The sequence below is a fragment of the Dendrobium catenatum genome, unplaced genomic scaffold, assembly GCF_001605985.2.
Source record: "Dendrobium catenatum unplaced genomic scaffold, ASM160598v2 fragScaff_scaffold_665, whole genome shotgun sequence".
NCBI classification, from domain to species: Eukaryota; Viridiplantae; Streptophyta; class Magnoliopsida; order Asparagales; family Orchidaceae; genus Dendrobium; species Dendrobium catenatum.
The window spans coordinates 3,325,116-3,339,236 of record NW_021319127.1 but is presented as its reverse complement, the minus strand read 5'-3'; the positions used below and the strand labels follow the sequence as shown (position 1 = coordinate 3,339,236).

At 39.3% G+C, this 14,121-nt stretch overlaps 2 protein-coding genes across 3 annotated transcripts in view; one reads left to right on the top strand and one right to left on the bottom strand.

Annotated features, from left to right (window-relative positions):
- The window catches only part of LOC110092133 (cell morphogenesis protein PAG1), a gene marked incomplete at its 5' end in the record, with an annotated part of 53,054 nt that extends 44,615 nt beyond the window's left edge, over window positions 1-8,439 (top strand). Inside the window, 3 exon segments of one of the 2 annotated variants that reach the window (XM_020816529.2) lie at window positions 203-976; window positions 1,062-1,160; window positions 4,976-8,439. In XM_020816529.2, the coding sequence (XP_020672188.1) occupies window positions 203-976; window positions 1,062-1,160; window positions 4,976-8,053 (3,951 nt within the window). 2 annotated transcript variants of the gene reach the window in all.
- LOC110092134 (cation/calcium exchanger 5) lies at window positions 6,302-13,368 on the bottom strand. Its single transcript, XM_028695678.1, has 3 exons — window positions 12,388-13,368; window positions 9,639-10,529; window positions 6,302-6,431 (listed from the first exon to the last, which is right to left on the bottom strand). Exons 1-2 carry the CDS (start codon window positions 13,267-13,269, stop codon window positions 9,768-9,770), a joined length of 1,644 nt encoding a protein of 547 aa, XP_028551511.1. The 5' UTR covers window positions 13,270-13,368; the 3' UTR covers window positions 6,302-6,431; window positions 9,639-9,767.
- Between the last annotated feature and the right edge of the window lie 753 nt (window positions 13,369-14,121).

The following is a 14,121-nucleotide window of genomic DNA, read 5'->3' as shown; positions in this document are numbered from 1 at the left end:
CAGATGCATTGCTACAATTAGCACTCAATATACCATCATAGTTGTTAAATATTCATTCATTTCACATACTCTTCCTGCAAAAGCTTTTTATTATGCTAATCAAATTAGCTGTTCAAAACTTTCTGTTTTGGGCATCGAGCGAAATTCAGATACATTAGGTATTAGGTTGAGCATAATTTGATGTAGTTTCTTGTTATTGTAGAATCAAAAATTTCGCCGTGAAGAACTCCGAGTGCATATTGCGAATATTCATCGTGCTGTTGCAGAGAAAATTTGGCCGGGGATGTTGCGTCGCAAACCTGTTCTCCATTTACATTTTATGAAGTTCATTGATGAAACATATCGCCAATTGTTAACATCACCTTCTGAAAGTTTTCCAGATTTGCAGCCTCTTCGGTATGCATTAGCTTCTGTCATAAGATATCTTGCGCCAGAGATTGTCGACTCTAAGTCAGAGAGGTTTGATGTCAGAACAAGAAAGAAGATTTTTGACTTGCTCATGACTTGGTGTGATGAATCTGGAAGCGTGTGGGGACAAGAAGGCATTAGTGATTATCGTCGAGAAGTAGAGCGGTACAAATCAGGACAACACGGTCGATCCAGGGAATCCATAGACAAAATCACATTTGATAAGGAGGTGATTGAACAGGTAGAAGCAGTTCAATGGGTTTCCATGAATGCTATTGCCTCTCTTCTATATGGACCTTGCTTTGATGATAACGCTAGAAAGCTGACTGGACGGGTGATATCTTGGATCAATAATTTGTTCATTGACTCAGCACCAAGAGCACCTTATGGATATTCACCTGTAGATCCACGCACACCATCATATTCGAAGTATACAGCAGATGGAGGGCGTGCAGCAGGGGCACGAGACAAACATAAAGGAGGCCATCTCCGTGTTCCATTAGCAAAGACTGCTTTAAAAAATCTTATTCAAACAAATTTGGATCTTTTTCCAGCTTGTATGGACCAGGTATTTCTTCCCCCTCATTTTTTTCGTATGTTATTCTAGTAACTTCTAAGTGTAACATGATTTGCTAAATAATCAACTTGCTTAGGCTTATAAAAGGCTACCCCAGGGGAAGCAATTAGGTTGCCTTTACTTGGGTGTTGATGGTTCAAATCATGAAAATAGTCACTCTGCAATGCAAAGGAAGGTGACATAGAGTAACCCTTCTCTAGACTAGCATTGTTAAATCCTTGTGCATGGTGCAACTACATACTTTCAATGGCTGTGCTGATTTGTGTTTTTTATTTTTGGGTGTGTGTATCATGACTTGCTATGGGATCTATCTAATTGGATTTGAATGTGCGCGCTTAAAAAATTCTTGCCTCGGCTTCTGCAAAGCGAGTTTTGGTGATTTCGGGTCAGATTTTGGAAAACAAATTAGATTTAAGAAAAGACACTGCCAAGAGATTTCATTCTTATTTTGTGAGGACTTCATAATATGATTCCAAGTTCCTGTAGGTGCAATCCCCTATGGTTAATAATTCCGCCTGAAATCAAGAGATCTTTTGATTAAAGTTAATCATTAGAAATTAAATGCTTAGTGTATCATAGCAGCAACTTGATTGAAATCTACCACCATTAACTTAAAGTAGATGATGGGAGCAATGATAACGAACTTAATCAAGGTTTATTGATTTTGTTATCACGAGTTGTCATGTTTCATAGTTAACCCAATTGGATCAAAGTATCATTGTCAACAGCCATGTGTTGTTTTGTCCAAGGGAATCTTGTAGATTTGGGGTAGATGTTTGATTAAGCGGACAAGCTTAAGTTGACCTTAACTAACTGAGGGCTTTGTTTTCTATCAATTACACAATAAAATTCATTACTCAAGAATTTTTTAGCTATTTGTGAACTTGAGGGCTCTGGTTTTGATTATAATTTGATGGTATCATTTTGCAGCGAAATCAACCAGTCATAACTATTTACCTGTCATGCTATTTGATGGCAAAACTATTGATTAGAGGCATGTGTCACGTCTTTATTAGTAAAAGTTTGTTTAAAAATGAATCACAACGATACACTCAATAAGATTTGACTTTTTGTGAGCGAATATTATTATTAAATATATCATCATTGGTAAATTTGTTGTGGAAGGTCCATAGATTTTGCTTTAAGTTTGAAGTGGTAGATTTCATTTTGAATATTTTTTATGATTGTACATGTTAAATTTTTATATTTTTGTTAGAATTTAATCTCCAACTGATTATCTTTGGAATTTGGGTGGTGGAGGTGGGCATTTTGAAAGTAACATCCCATGTGGTTGATATTTTTAATCAACACAGTCGTAATCAAGATATTTAAATATTTCATTTTATTATTTGAATCCGTCAATTCTATTCAAAAGCTAATAGAGGACCGAGTTTGAGTCTTAGCTTTGCAAGTTATCATATGAGCCGTGAGCTTGAAAATCTATATTTTTATAATGAATTCATCCTGTAATAGGTTTTGAAGGCCGCAGGCTTAAAAATCAAATAATATCATGGATTCTACAACTGTATATTCATTCATTAGAACAAGATTTGAGAATATCATACATCAAGGGGCCCACCTTGTGGGGCCCAGGGTATTTAATGTTCATTATGTAAAGAGGGAGTTATTTAGAAAAGTTTTAATTAAAATTTTGAGAAAATTATTTAGGAAAAGGAGGATTTGAATTTAGATTTGGAGGAAATTAGGAAAGGTTTATGTAAGGAAAGAGGACTGATTTGAATTCAGATTTGTGAGGGAATTAGGAAGGATTTATTTAGGGAAAGAGGGTTGATTTGAATTTTGATTTCGGAGGGAATTAAGGTTTTATGATGTGAAACCTATGCTAGATTCTGGAATTGCTTATAAATAATAATGAATTGTAAGCTTAGCAATTATATAATAATGGTGATCAAGAGCTGATTTAAACAACTTCTCAATTGTTGATAAAGTAATAGCAAACAATTACAAGTATTAGCGGGGATCAGTAAAATAATAATCAAGATAATAGGTACTTATCCACAAGTCATAAAAATCTCACAACTAATATCTAGAACAGTCACAATGAAGTTCCCTCACTCACACTATTTAAATAACTTCAGTGGAAGAAAACTTAATATGATATTAACAATGACACTAAGAAGTAAATGTTTAAGGTTTTTAACAACAAAAACTTACCCAGAAAAGTAGTAGGTGGATCATAGGTGAGTTGCCATTAGACGGGAGGTCTTCGATGGTCAATGGAAGTTGCAAAAGAGAAGCTAATCCGATCCACGCATTCTTGGATGTTGTGGTCGTTCTCGACGTCGATGTCGAAGAAGGGATACCGATGAATGTCGACTCTACGAAGCCGTGATCAAGTCAGGATCAACCATCCATGGATGACTGGGCTGTCCTCGATTTGGGGAAGGAAGTTTGGGCTTGGCATGCTGAAAGTGATGAAGAGGTGTCTGTTTGGGAGAGGGGATGTCGGCTGAAGGAAGATATGGGTGGGGAGGTGACCGACTAAGGGGAAGAGGGAGGAGGAGGAAAGCTGATGTTAGCGGGTAAGGAGGAGGGGAGGGCGGCTGTGGCTAGAAGAGGTGAAGAGGGGAAGAGCAGCCTAGTTGTCAGCTAAGGAAAAGGAAGGGGGAGGGGAGAAGGGGCAACAACACTAGTGAATTAATAGGGGAGGGAAGTGGGGGGTAGCAACTATGAAGAATTAATGGGGGAAAGAGAAAAGGGCAGCAGCTAGTAGGGAGTTAATAGGGGGAAGGGGCAGAGACAACATCCATTGGGGATTTAATGGAGAAGGGGGAGATAACAATTAGTGTAAGAATTAATGGGGGGAATAGGAAAAGGCAGTAGCCAATATGATTTAATGGGGGGAATCATAAAAGATAGCAGCCATTAGGAATTAATGCGGAAGGGGAAAATACAGTAATTAAAGTGGAGCTAATGGGGAGGAGAATAGGAATATGTAGCAGCCCTTGGGGAAATCAATGGGGAAGAGGAAAATGTGGAGGGAATACCAAGAGGCAATGGAGTGGGGGTTGACTAACTAAGGGAGGAGAGGAAGGGTTGGCTTGCAGGTGAGTGGGAATGGAAGAGAGAGGAGATTGCTTGGCTGTATGGGGCAGCAGGGAATTTTGGCCATTGCTTGGAAGAGGGAGGAAGGCTTGGTTGGTTGATTTGAGGGGGAAGAAGGGATCGGCCGGTTGTTTTGAAGGAGGTTGGAGAGCTTGGTAGCCAATGGAGGAAGATGGGGTGAGGAGGGAGAGAAGATAGAGCCAAAAACCTTGCCACAACTGCGGTTGTTGGGTGTTGTGTTGCCCTACTCCTAGGGATTTCACTCTCTTCTCAAGAGGATTCAAAGTTCAAACCCACAATTCAGAAAAAAAAAATTGAAGTTTAATTCATAATAACCATCATCTTTCTACAATAGCCAAGGATCTCACGATATAGGCGTCAAAATATGAAGGACTCAAAAACTAAAATGCCCCTTGGGTTATAACACTCATTTAACTCATCATAAGGATAAACTAGGAAAAATACACAAAATAAAATACAATAAAATGCAGAAAATAGGATAAACATCTTTCTACAATTGAAGCTTGGCTCATGCATGCTCCTCTCCCCTCATTTTTACCCGTTCTTGATCCTCAAGATTTGGCATGGTGCATTCCACCATCAAAGGCTTGGCTAGCATGATACAGGATAACCATGGGCCTTTTATTTAACTTATGTTTTCATCATAGTACAGGATCGTTTAGACATAGCAACATAAAAAAGCAGATATATCATGCTTGTTTAGAAAACTAGCACCTCATATACATTATGCAAATCTTCGTAAACATGTTATACATGATAGTTGATATCCTAATTTTGGTATCCTATATCTTCCCCCTTTTGGAGATTAGGCGCAATACAATTAGGTTATTTTTTTTTTATTCTGTTCACTTATATTCTATATAAAAGAATCTTCCTAACAAAAAATTATTTATCTTGTTCTAGTGCTACGCTTCGGAGCCTCACTTCTTGGCAGATGGTTACTTCAGTGTCCTGGCAGAAGTGTACATGAGATTAGAGATTCCAAAGTGTGAGGTACAGAGGCTTGTCAGCTTGATTCTTTATAAAGTGGTTGATCCTTCCAGGCAAATTCGTGATGATGCTCTTCAAATGTTGGAAACACTCTCTGTTCGTGAGTGGGCTGAGGATGATACTGAGAGTGCCAGCCATTATAGAGCTTCTGTAGTAGGCAACCTTCCTGATTCTTACCAACAGTTTCAATATAAATTATCCGCTAAACTTGCCAAAGACCACCCAGAACTGAGCGAGCAGCTCTGTGAAGAAATCATGCAGCGTCTACTTGATGCTGTGGACATAATTGCGCAGCATCAAGTACTTACATGTATGGCTCCATGGATTGAGAACTTAAATTTCTTGAAACTATGGGAATCTGGGTGGAGTGAGAGATTACTTAAAAGTCTTTATTATGTCACTTGGAAACATGGGGATCAGTTTCCTGATGAGATTGAGAAATTATGGAGCACTGTTGCAAGTAATACAAGGAATATCATACCAGTTTTGGACTTCTTGGTCACCAAAGGAATTGAAGATTGCGATTCGAATCCATCGGCAGAAATTAGTTGGGCTTTCGCCACGTATTTCTCAGTTGCCAAACGTGTGAGTTTGTATCTTGCACGCATCTGCCCACAGCAAACCATTGATCACTTGGTGTGCGAGTTGTCTCAGAGGATGTTAGAGGATAGTGAGGATCTTGTTAGGCCAGGAAAGGTGGATCCTACTGCAAACATTGTTCTGGAGTTCTCCCAAGGACCAACAATGGCACAGCTTGCAACTGTTGTAGATAGCCAACCTCACATGTCACCTCTGCTTGTTCGAGGATCTCTTGATGGTCATCTGAAGAATGCTAGTGGGAATTTGAGCTGGAGGACTTCAACTGTGACAGGTCGAAGCATCTCAGGACCATTAAGCCCAATGCCTCCTGAGGTTAACATTGTTGCTGCTACTGCTGGCCGGTCAGGGCAGTTGCTTCCATCATTGATGAATATGTCAGGGCCTTTGATGGGCGTCCGAGGTTCAACGGGAAATCTGAGAAGCCGTCACGTGTCAAGGGACAGTGGAGACATCTTTATTGATACACCAAACTCTGGTGAAGATATATTGCACCAAGCAAGTAGTGGGTTGCATGGCATTAATGCTACTGAACTTCAATCAGCCCTGCAGGGACATCAACACTCGTTATCACGCGCAGATATAGCATTAATTTTACTTGCTGAAATTGCATATGAGAATGATGAAGATTTTCGTGAGAACTTGCCCTTACTCTTCCATGTTACATGTGTTTCCATGGATAGCTCAGAGGATATTGTGCTTGAGCATTGCAAGAATTTGCTTGTTAATTTGCTTTACTCCCTTGCTGGTCGGCATTTGGAGCTATATGGAACTGCAAACAGTGAAGGAGAAAATAAGCATAAAGTAGAAAGCCTTATAAAGTATATTCAGTCTAAGCGTGGTTGTTTAATGTGGGAGAATGAAGATTCAACGCCTGTTCATATAGAACTTCCTAGTGCTGCACTGCTATCTGCACTTGTACTGGACATGGTTGATGCCATATTTTTCCAAGGAGACCTTCGTGAGACTTGGGGTATCGAGGCACTCAAATGGGCAGTAGAGTGCACTTCTAGGCACCTTGCTTGTCGTTCCCACCAAATATATCGAGCTCTTCGGCCTAGCGTGAAAAGTGATAATTGCGTGTTGTTACTCCGATGCCTTCACAGGTGCTTGGGAAATCCTGTACCACCTGTTTTAGGCTTTGCTATGGAGATTCTCCTAACATTACAAGTGATGGTTGAGAATATGGAGCCCCAGAAGGTTATCCTATATCCACAGCTGTTTTGGGGGTGTGTTGCTATGATGCATACAGACTTTATACATGTGTACTGTCAGGTGCTAGAGTTGTTTTCCCGTGTGATTGACCGTCTGTCATTACACGATCGAACAACTGAGAACGTGTTGTTATCAAGTGTGCCGCGAGATGAGTTTGACACCTATGGTCCTAATGGTGCAGAGCTTCAAAGGGAAGAATCACGCCCTGGTCCAGAGTCTTTGCCATCTGGTGGCAAGGTGCCAACATTTGAAGGAGTGCAACCATTAGTCCTGAAAGGACTCATGTCCACCATTAGCCATGGATCCGCAATCGAGGTGTTATCGAAAATAACCATCCCTAGCTGTGATTCCATATTTGGGAGCCCAGAGACACGTCTATTAATGCACATTACAGGTTTGTTACCTTGGTTAGGGCTGCAGCTGAACAAGGACTTGCCTCTTGTTGGATCAGCATCACCCCTCCAACATCAGTACCAAAAGGCATGTTTGGTTGCTTCAAACATTTCATACTGGTGCCACAAGAAGTCTTTGGATGACCTCGCCGAGGTGTTCTTAGCTTATTCACAAGGTGAGATAACTTCAACTGAAGGTCTCTTTACCCGTGCATCACCAGCCATTTGCGCCGAATGGTTTCCTAAACACTCCTCCTTAGCATTTGGACATCTACTAAGACTTCTTGAGCGAGGGCCAGTTGACTACCAGCGCGTGATACTCCTACTGCTCAAAGCTCTCCTACATCAAACTCCAGTAGATGCAGCTCAGAGCCCTCATGTCTATGGCATTGTATCACAATTAGTGGAAAGTACCTTAAGCAGGGAGGCATTGAGTGTGCTAGAAGCACTTTTGCAAAGTTGCAGCACCTTAGCAGGCGATCATGGTGATGAACTTGGTTCAACAGAGAATGGATATGGATTAAGTGAAAAATCTTTGCAAAGTATACTAGCACCTCAAAGTTCATTCAAGGCTAAGAGCGGGCAACTGCAGTATGTCGCCGCCGGGTCTGCGTTTGGGGTGGGATCTACAACTCATGCTACTGCTGATGGTGGGCAATCACAGAGGGAGATATCCCTTCAGAATACTCGCATGATACTTGGTCGTGTTCTCGATACTTGTGCCCTCGGTCGAAAGAGGGACTACAAGCGACTTGTGCCATTTGTGGCCAACATTGGAAACTCATGATTTCATGGATTAGTCAGAAGCTTCTTTGGGCTCCCATCTCGTGTGAAACAGTATTCTGTGATAGCTGCTTCCTCACAGTGCAATGTGAGCTCATGCTGATTCACAGAATAAGCTTATAAGAGATTTGCTTGGTGAGATATCCATATTTGTATATACTAAGAATATATCCAACTTGTCTTATGGAAATAAGTTGCTAGCATTCTATTTTGTAATTATGTAAATGACAGGATTAGCTTGTAAAGTTGTTTTAGAAACTCACAGATGGCTGGTAACATTATCCATCCTGCTTGCTAAAGATCTCTCATTTCAATCACTTCACTATTTGATGATATCAGGGATCAGTTTCTTGAAGGAAGAATGGATGTAATGCTTTAGTTGTCATATTATTCTCAGTGGGTTCTTTCTAAAGCTGGTTTGATTACCTGTACTTGTTGTTTTTAGGGCTTCAGACGTACAGCAGGTAAAGAAAAAAAAAAAGGTTTAATTCATAAAAGATAATTTATTTATTTTAGTTCGAATTCGAGTAAATCTAATAGGGCACAATGATATACTTTACTGAATATGTATATAGCGAGGCTAATGGGAATTATTTGATTGGCTGATTTTGACCAAAGTAATATTGGCTTAAGAAATTTTTACATCCCACAAACACTTAACTAGTAAAAGTTTGTATTCAATTGGTTATTTGAAACTGGCATAATAGCCCTATAATGAAATTTAAACTACGTAAAATTTTGAAAAGTCACTAAATTAGGCATCATATTAAATTTAATAAAATTTAAAAGGAAATCAAAATAAAATCACGTTCTTTGTTGTTTTTATTTTTAATAATTTGATTTTTGCCCTATACTGAAGTTCAAGTTTCACGAGCAGCATTATCTTTTGAGCTAATAATTTAATAAAAATAAGCCTATTCAGACTGGAATCTGTTCCAACCCAATTCAGAAATTCTCCACCGCAACAACAGCCTGCTTGAACTAAACGCCACAGCTCCTCCAAGTGAGAAATTATTCTGTGGACACCGATTGCAGTTTACCATCCAAAGATCAATTAGAATGCGCCATGTCAATAGTATTGAGCCAATTATCGAGCAAGGGGCGATATGACGTATTCTAGTTAGTCTCTGGACGGCGTTTAGCATCCGCACATAATAATTTCATCTCCAAATGACCTCAGAAGTGGTCTCATGCTTTTTACAGACTTCTACTGAACCAATTTAGACCAACAAAGAATTTAGTTTTATAATTGGGTGAAAAACTATTCAAAGTTGCTGATTTTACATTTTTTGTTGGAGGGAGAAACCAAACAATATACAAACATCAAAGTCTCTCAAGCAATGTCCAACACAAATATTTGATCAAATTATCTAATCAGCATCTTCTTCATATCGATTTGCCTCGGAAAAACTATTTGGGATCAGCTTATTATGAATCTTTAATGAAATGACACAGTAAAAATAGCTAGCCAAAAATGTCATCATCCTACTTATTTATAGAACAATGCAATCTTATAATCATCTCTACAAGAAATGAATATCTAATAAGAGCCGATCACAAAAAACCTGAGGATAAAGGAGATCACATACCATTGTTCTCATGCTTGCTAGCCATAATCGTTTGATCTTGCTGTGCCAGAAAGCCATAATATAACACCAAACCAGAAACAAGTACTGAGGTTCTCGGGCCGCTTTCGCCGGAGAACATAAATACCCAATTCATCTGGAAAGAACTGCCATTGACAGGCTCAAAGCAGTGAAGGTGAAGTAGAGCCCCATAAGGGAATAGCCCCAGAACCTAGGGACCCGAAACCTGAACCAGGTGACAACTAAAAGGGAGCTCATGAGGCTTAGTAGAAGGAACACAAATGCAACCACAATGCTAACATGGAACTGGAGCTTGTAAGCCTCAGGGTACAAATTTGCAGTCTCCATCACAAGCGCCGAGCCGAGCCCCACAAGCATGTTGAACATGGGACCTACGAAGCATCCGGCAATGGCGGTTGCCGGGTGCCCAGCCCGTGCCAGCGCTACATCAGCAACAAGGTCACCAACTGAATTTCCCCATGCCAGCACTGTCAAACCAAGGATTGCAGGTGGAAGGTTCATAATTGTACCTATTGCTGATAAACAGTTCAACAGTTCTCCTGCCAGTGTTGAGATCCAGACAACACTCATCACAAATGCAGCAATTGCTGTGGCTGTCCGTTCGGTTTCTGGAGGTTCATTCTCAAGAATGAAGTGGGAGATTGCAAGGCAGATGCTAATGAAGAGAACAATGGACCAGAGGGGGAAATTATAGTGAGGAATGATGAACACAAGCCGCCTGTCCATGGTAATGAAGGAGCTAAAATAATAAAGAAGTAAACTGGGGCACAAGGCTATGTTGGCGGCGGCTTGAAATCTGCTCCATTCTCCTGATGGTGATGGTATGGTAAGCTTTAAAAGAGTTGTGGCAGGAACTTGCCACAGTCGAGGGATCTGGTGGAAAGTAAAGACGATTTTAGAAGAACTTCTGAAGCAAATTCAATTATGAGAACTATTTCAAGGCAGCATTTAGCATTAAAACAAAGGCCGAACAATATACGAGGATTTATAAGATACGATTCAATGTGAAGAAAAACTTCGAGGACATGATGATTGAGTATCTAAGTGAGAAAGCATTGAGGGCAAGGTAATATAAAGATGATACCTCATTCAACTGAAGAACAGGCTATCAAGGTGACAATTAGAATGCTAAAATCATGTTTCCATAATTTCATATGAAAGAACCAGATGCTACTTTTGGAATTTGAATCATCACGAGGAATTAGTGAAAATAAGCTTTAAAAAAAAAAAAAACTTCAGCTAGACTCTTATGGAACTTCTCAGAACATTATTAACAGGGACCCCCTCTTTTCTTCACTTCATTATTACTGATGATGTCTTACATAAAATACTACATAATAGGATTGATGGTTGTTATTTTAAAAATGGGGAGCCACTTATTAATAGTTTCCAATTCACGGATGAGTTTTTATAATTTTGTGGTGCTTTTTTATAAAGCAAATATTCTCGAGAATATTTTGATCATCTTTGAAAAAATTTCTAGCCTCAAAATAATTTCTCCAAATCCTCCTTGATTTACCTTCATAAGCAACTTGGTATGGGTACCCTTCTGCCAACATTTTGAGTTATTCCCTTGAATCTTCTCCTTTCAAGAACTCATCCCTTTGTGATAAAAATCATTCAACATCCTTTTTGGAATACTCTCTTTGGCAAGATTCATTCAAAACTTTTTTTTCCAGATATGGTTGAATTGTGTTCATTAATTATGTGCTCTTATATTTCCTAAAAATGGGCAATCCAAAAGATAGTTTATATTAAAACGGTAATGTTATTAGTTATGTGTTTATTAGTTATGTGCCCACTTATATTTCTCTATATACTTCTCTTTCTTTTGGAATCCTAATTGGGCTATCAAAAAGATTGGTAATATTAAAGGTTTAAATCTTATCAAGTGGAAGACTAAGTAGGGCTAACAACATGGGTGGTCTTGGCATTAAAGATATAATCATGATTAAGTTGTCTCTCATTGATAAATGTATTTGGATGTCTATTCAACAAAGCAAAGATTATATTATTAGCCGTATCATGCATGATAAATACTTTAACAGTTGTTTCCAACTTTATTAAAGGAGTCTAAAGATTTTCATTAATTTCTTCTCAATATTTCTTAGAAAGTTCATGAGGGTAAAAACATTAACTTTAAGGACAAAAGGATTAATGATTGCTCCTTGCAGTGGTTAGCATAGGTTATGGAAAGAGTTTATTCCTTATCATCAAAGGAACTTTTCTATCTCTTATCAATATGTTCAAATTTGATTCAATCAGAACATTGTGTATTGTTTTCTATCTTCTAGTGGTGCTTTCCCTGTTCTGATGAATGGAAGCGTTCATAATCCAAACTGCTCTTAATTTGAAATATCTATCACTCCCCTCAAATTTTCAGTTTCTGTTTGATTTCTTTATATAAGAAACTTTTCTAGCAAGGTTTCCTTACTCAACAAAAGGGTTGCAAACATTATTATTTGTATTTGCAAAGATAAAATTATGGATGACTTCCATATCTTCTTTGTTTGTGGCACTATCTTCAATATTTAGGTGAGGCTTTTAATTAGGGAAGGTGAAATATCCAACAAAGCAGTACCAACCCATTTTCAATATGCCTAGTAATGACACTCAAATAACGGTGCCATAAGCAGCCATTTGCAACTAGAATTAAATGCACTTCTATTCTACATAGAAAATGAGCGCAATGAACGAAAGGATAACAGATAATGTTTGAAAGCACACTTACGTTCCTTATCAGTTGACAAAATCCCCAGCCAGACTCGTTTGTTTTGCATGCCTCCCTATTTGCCACGGCCTCCTTCAAATCCCATTCTGGCAGCTTAATCATCTCATGCTCCACCCCTTCCCTTCTGTCGATGTTGGAATCCATCCAAAAAACAAGCCCAACAAAGAAGATATAGAAGAAAACGAACCCCATGGCCTGCCAGAGGAAGATCTCGGCGCTGAGGTAGATGTAGAACATGGCGGAGGCGGCGAGAAGATAGAAGAACACGTCGCGGATGAAGGGCGATGGTTCAAGGGGGAAGGGGGAAGTGGGGCAGAGGACGGCTACGGCACCGACGACGAAGGCAGAGACAAATGCGCCGGCGGAGACTACAGCCGCAAGGCCGGTCCGGGCCTGACCGGTATGGAGAGCGGAAATCGATGCGAAGAGGTCAGGGGCGCCATTTCCGAGGGCAAGGAGAGTTACAGCCGCCATTGAAGGGGAGAGAAGGAGACGAGAGGAGATGAGGGAGACAGCGGGAGAGAAGTGATCCGAAGCGGTGCGGGCAAGGAGGTAGAAGAGAAGGATGAGGAGGAGAGAGAGCGAGGGGAAGGAGAGGAGAGGGGATGAATGGAGAAGACAGAAATGGAGGGAGGAGTAGTTGACGAGGCCGCCGGAGGGGTAGCAGTGGGAACGGGAGAAGGCGCAGCGTTCATCCGGAGGGAGGCGGAGGATGGCTGAGCAAGGCGGCGGAGTAGGGTTTGTGGAAGACGAGACGAGCCGGCGGCGGTGGGTGGGATCTGAGGAGTAGGAGAAGAAGGGAATGAGAAGGACGAGGAGAGCGGCGAAAGAGAAAAGGAGAATAGCAGGCCTGGAGATGGATTTCAAAGACGACGGGGCCATGCCATTCGATCGCTCGAGCTAAGAAGACATGGGGTAAGAGATGCAGGCGGAGCTTACTGTGAATGCGCTTCGGAAGCAGATTTATTTTTGGAACCTTCTCTTATAATCCCCCGATTATTAAATTAATAAATATCTAATTGAACTAAAAATTTCACATTATTTTAATTTAGCCCTTCAACTATTAATATTTAAATTAATATAATATCCAAATTACATATTTAACATAAAATTTAATAATTATTTATATAGAAGATAATTTTTTAACAATAACAACAAATTTTTATTACACTATCGGACTTGCCCTCTCATTAGCTTCCGCAATGCCTTTCCCTTACGCTGCTGCTTTCTCAACTCTTCTTTATTGTGGAAATTTTTAAGGTTACTGTACATATTGTTGATATATAAATTAATTTTAAATTTTAATTCACAGAAGGATACAATTACAAGTTAGAATGGAATTTTCAACTTATTTTTAATTTTAAAATATTATTACAATAAAAAATATTTTGAATAATTACATTACACCTGAATTTAAAAATTAGTAAATTCATTTAATTTTCAAAAGAAATAATAGACTTCATTTGTGACGGCTTTCTTACTGTTTTTTAAACTAATTGTTTAGTACACAAGTTTCTTAAAATAAAAATTTCTGCACTAAAAATTATTTTAGAAAATAGCAAGAAAGTCATCCCAAACGAAACCTAAAAGCTTTCTTAGTGTTTCTTAAAGCAACTATTTAGTACAAAAACTAATATTTTTTTATTAAAAAGTTGCTTTAAGAAGCAATAAGAGAGCCATCCCAATGAAGCCTGGGACAACTCATTTGGGACGACTCTCTTATTGCTTCTTAAA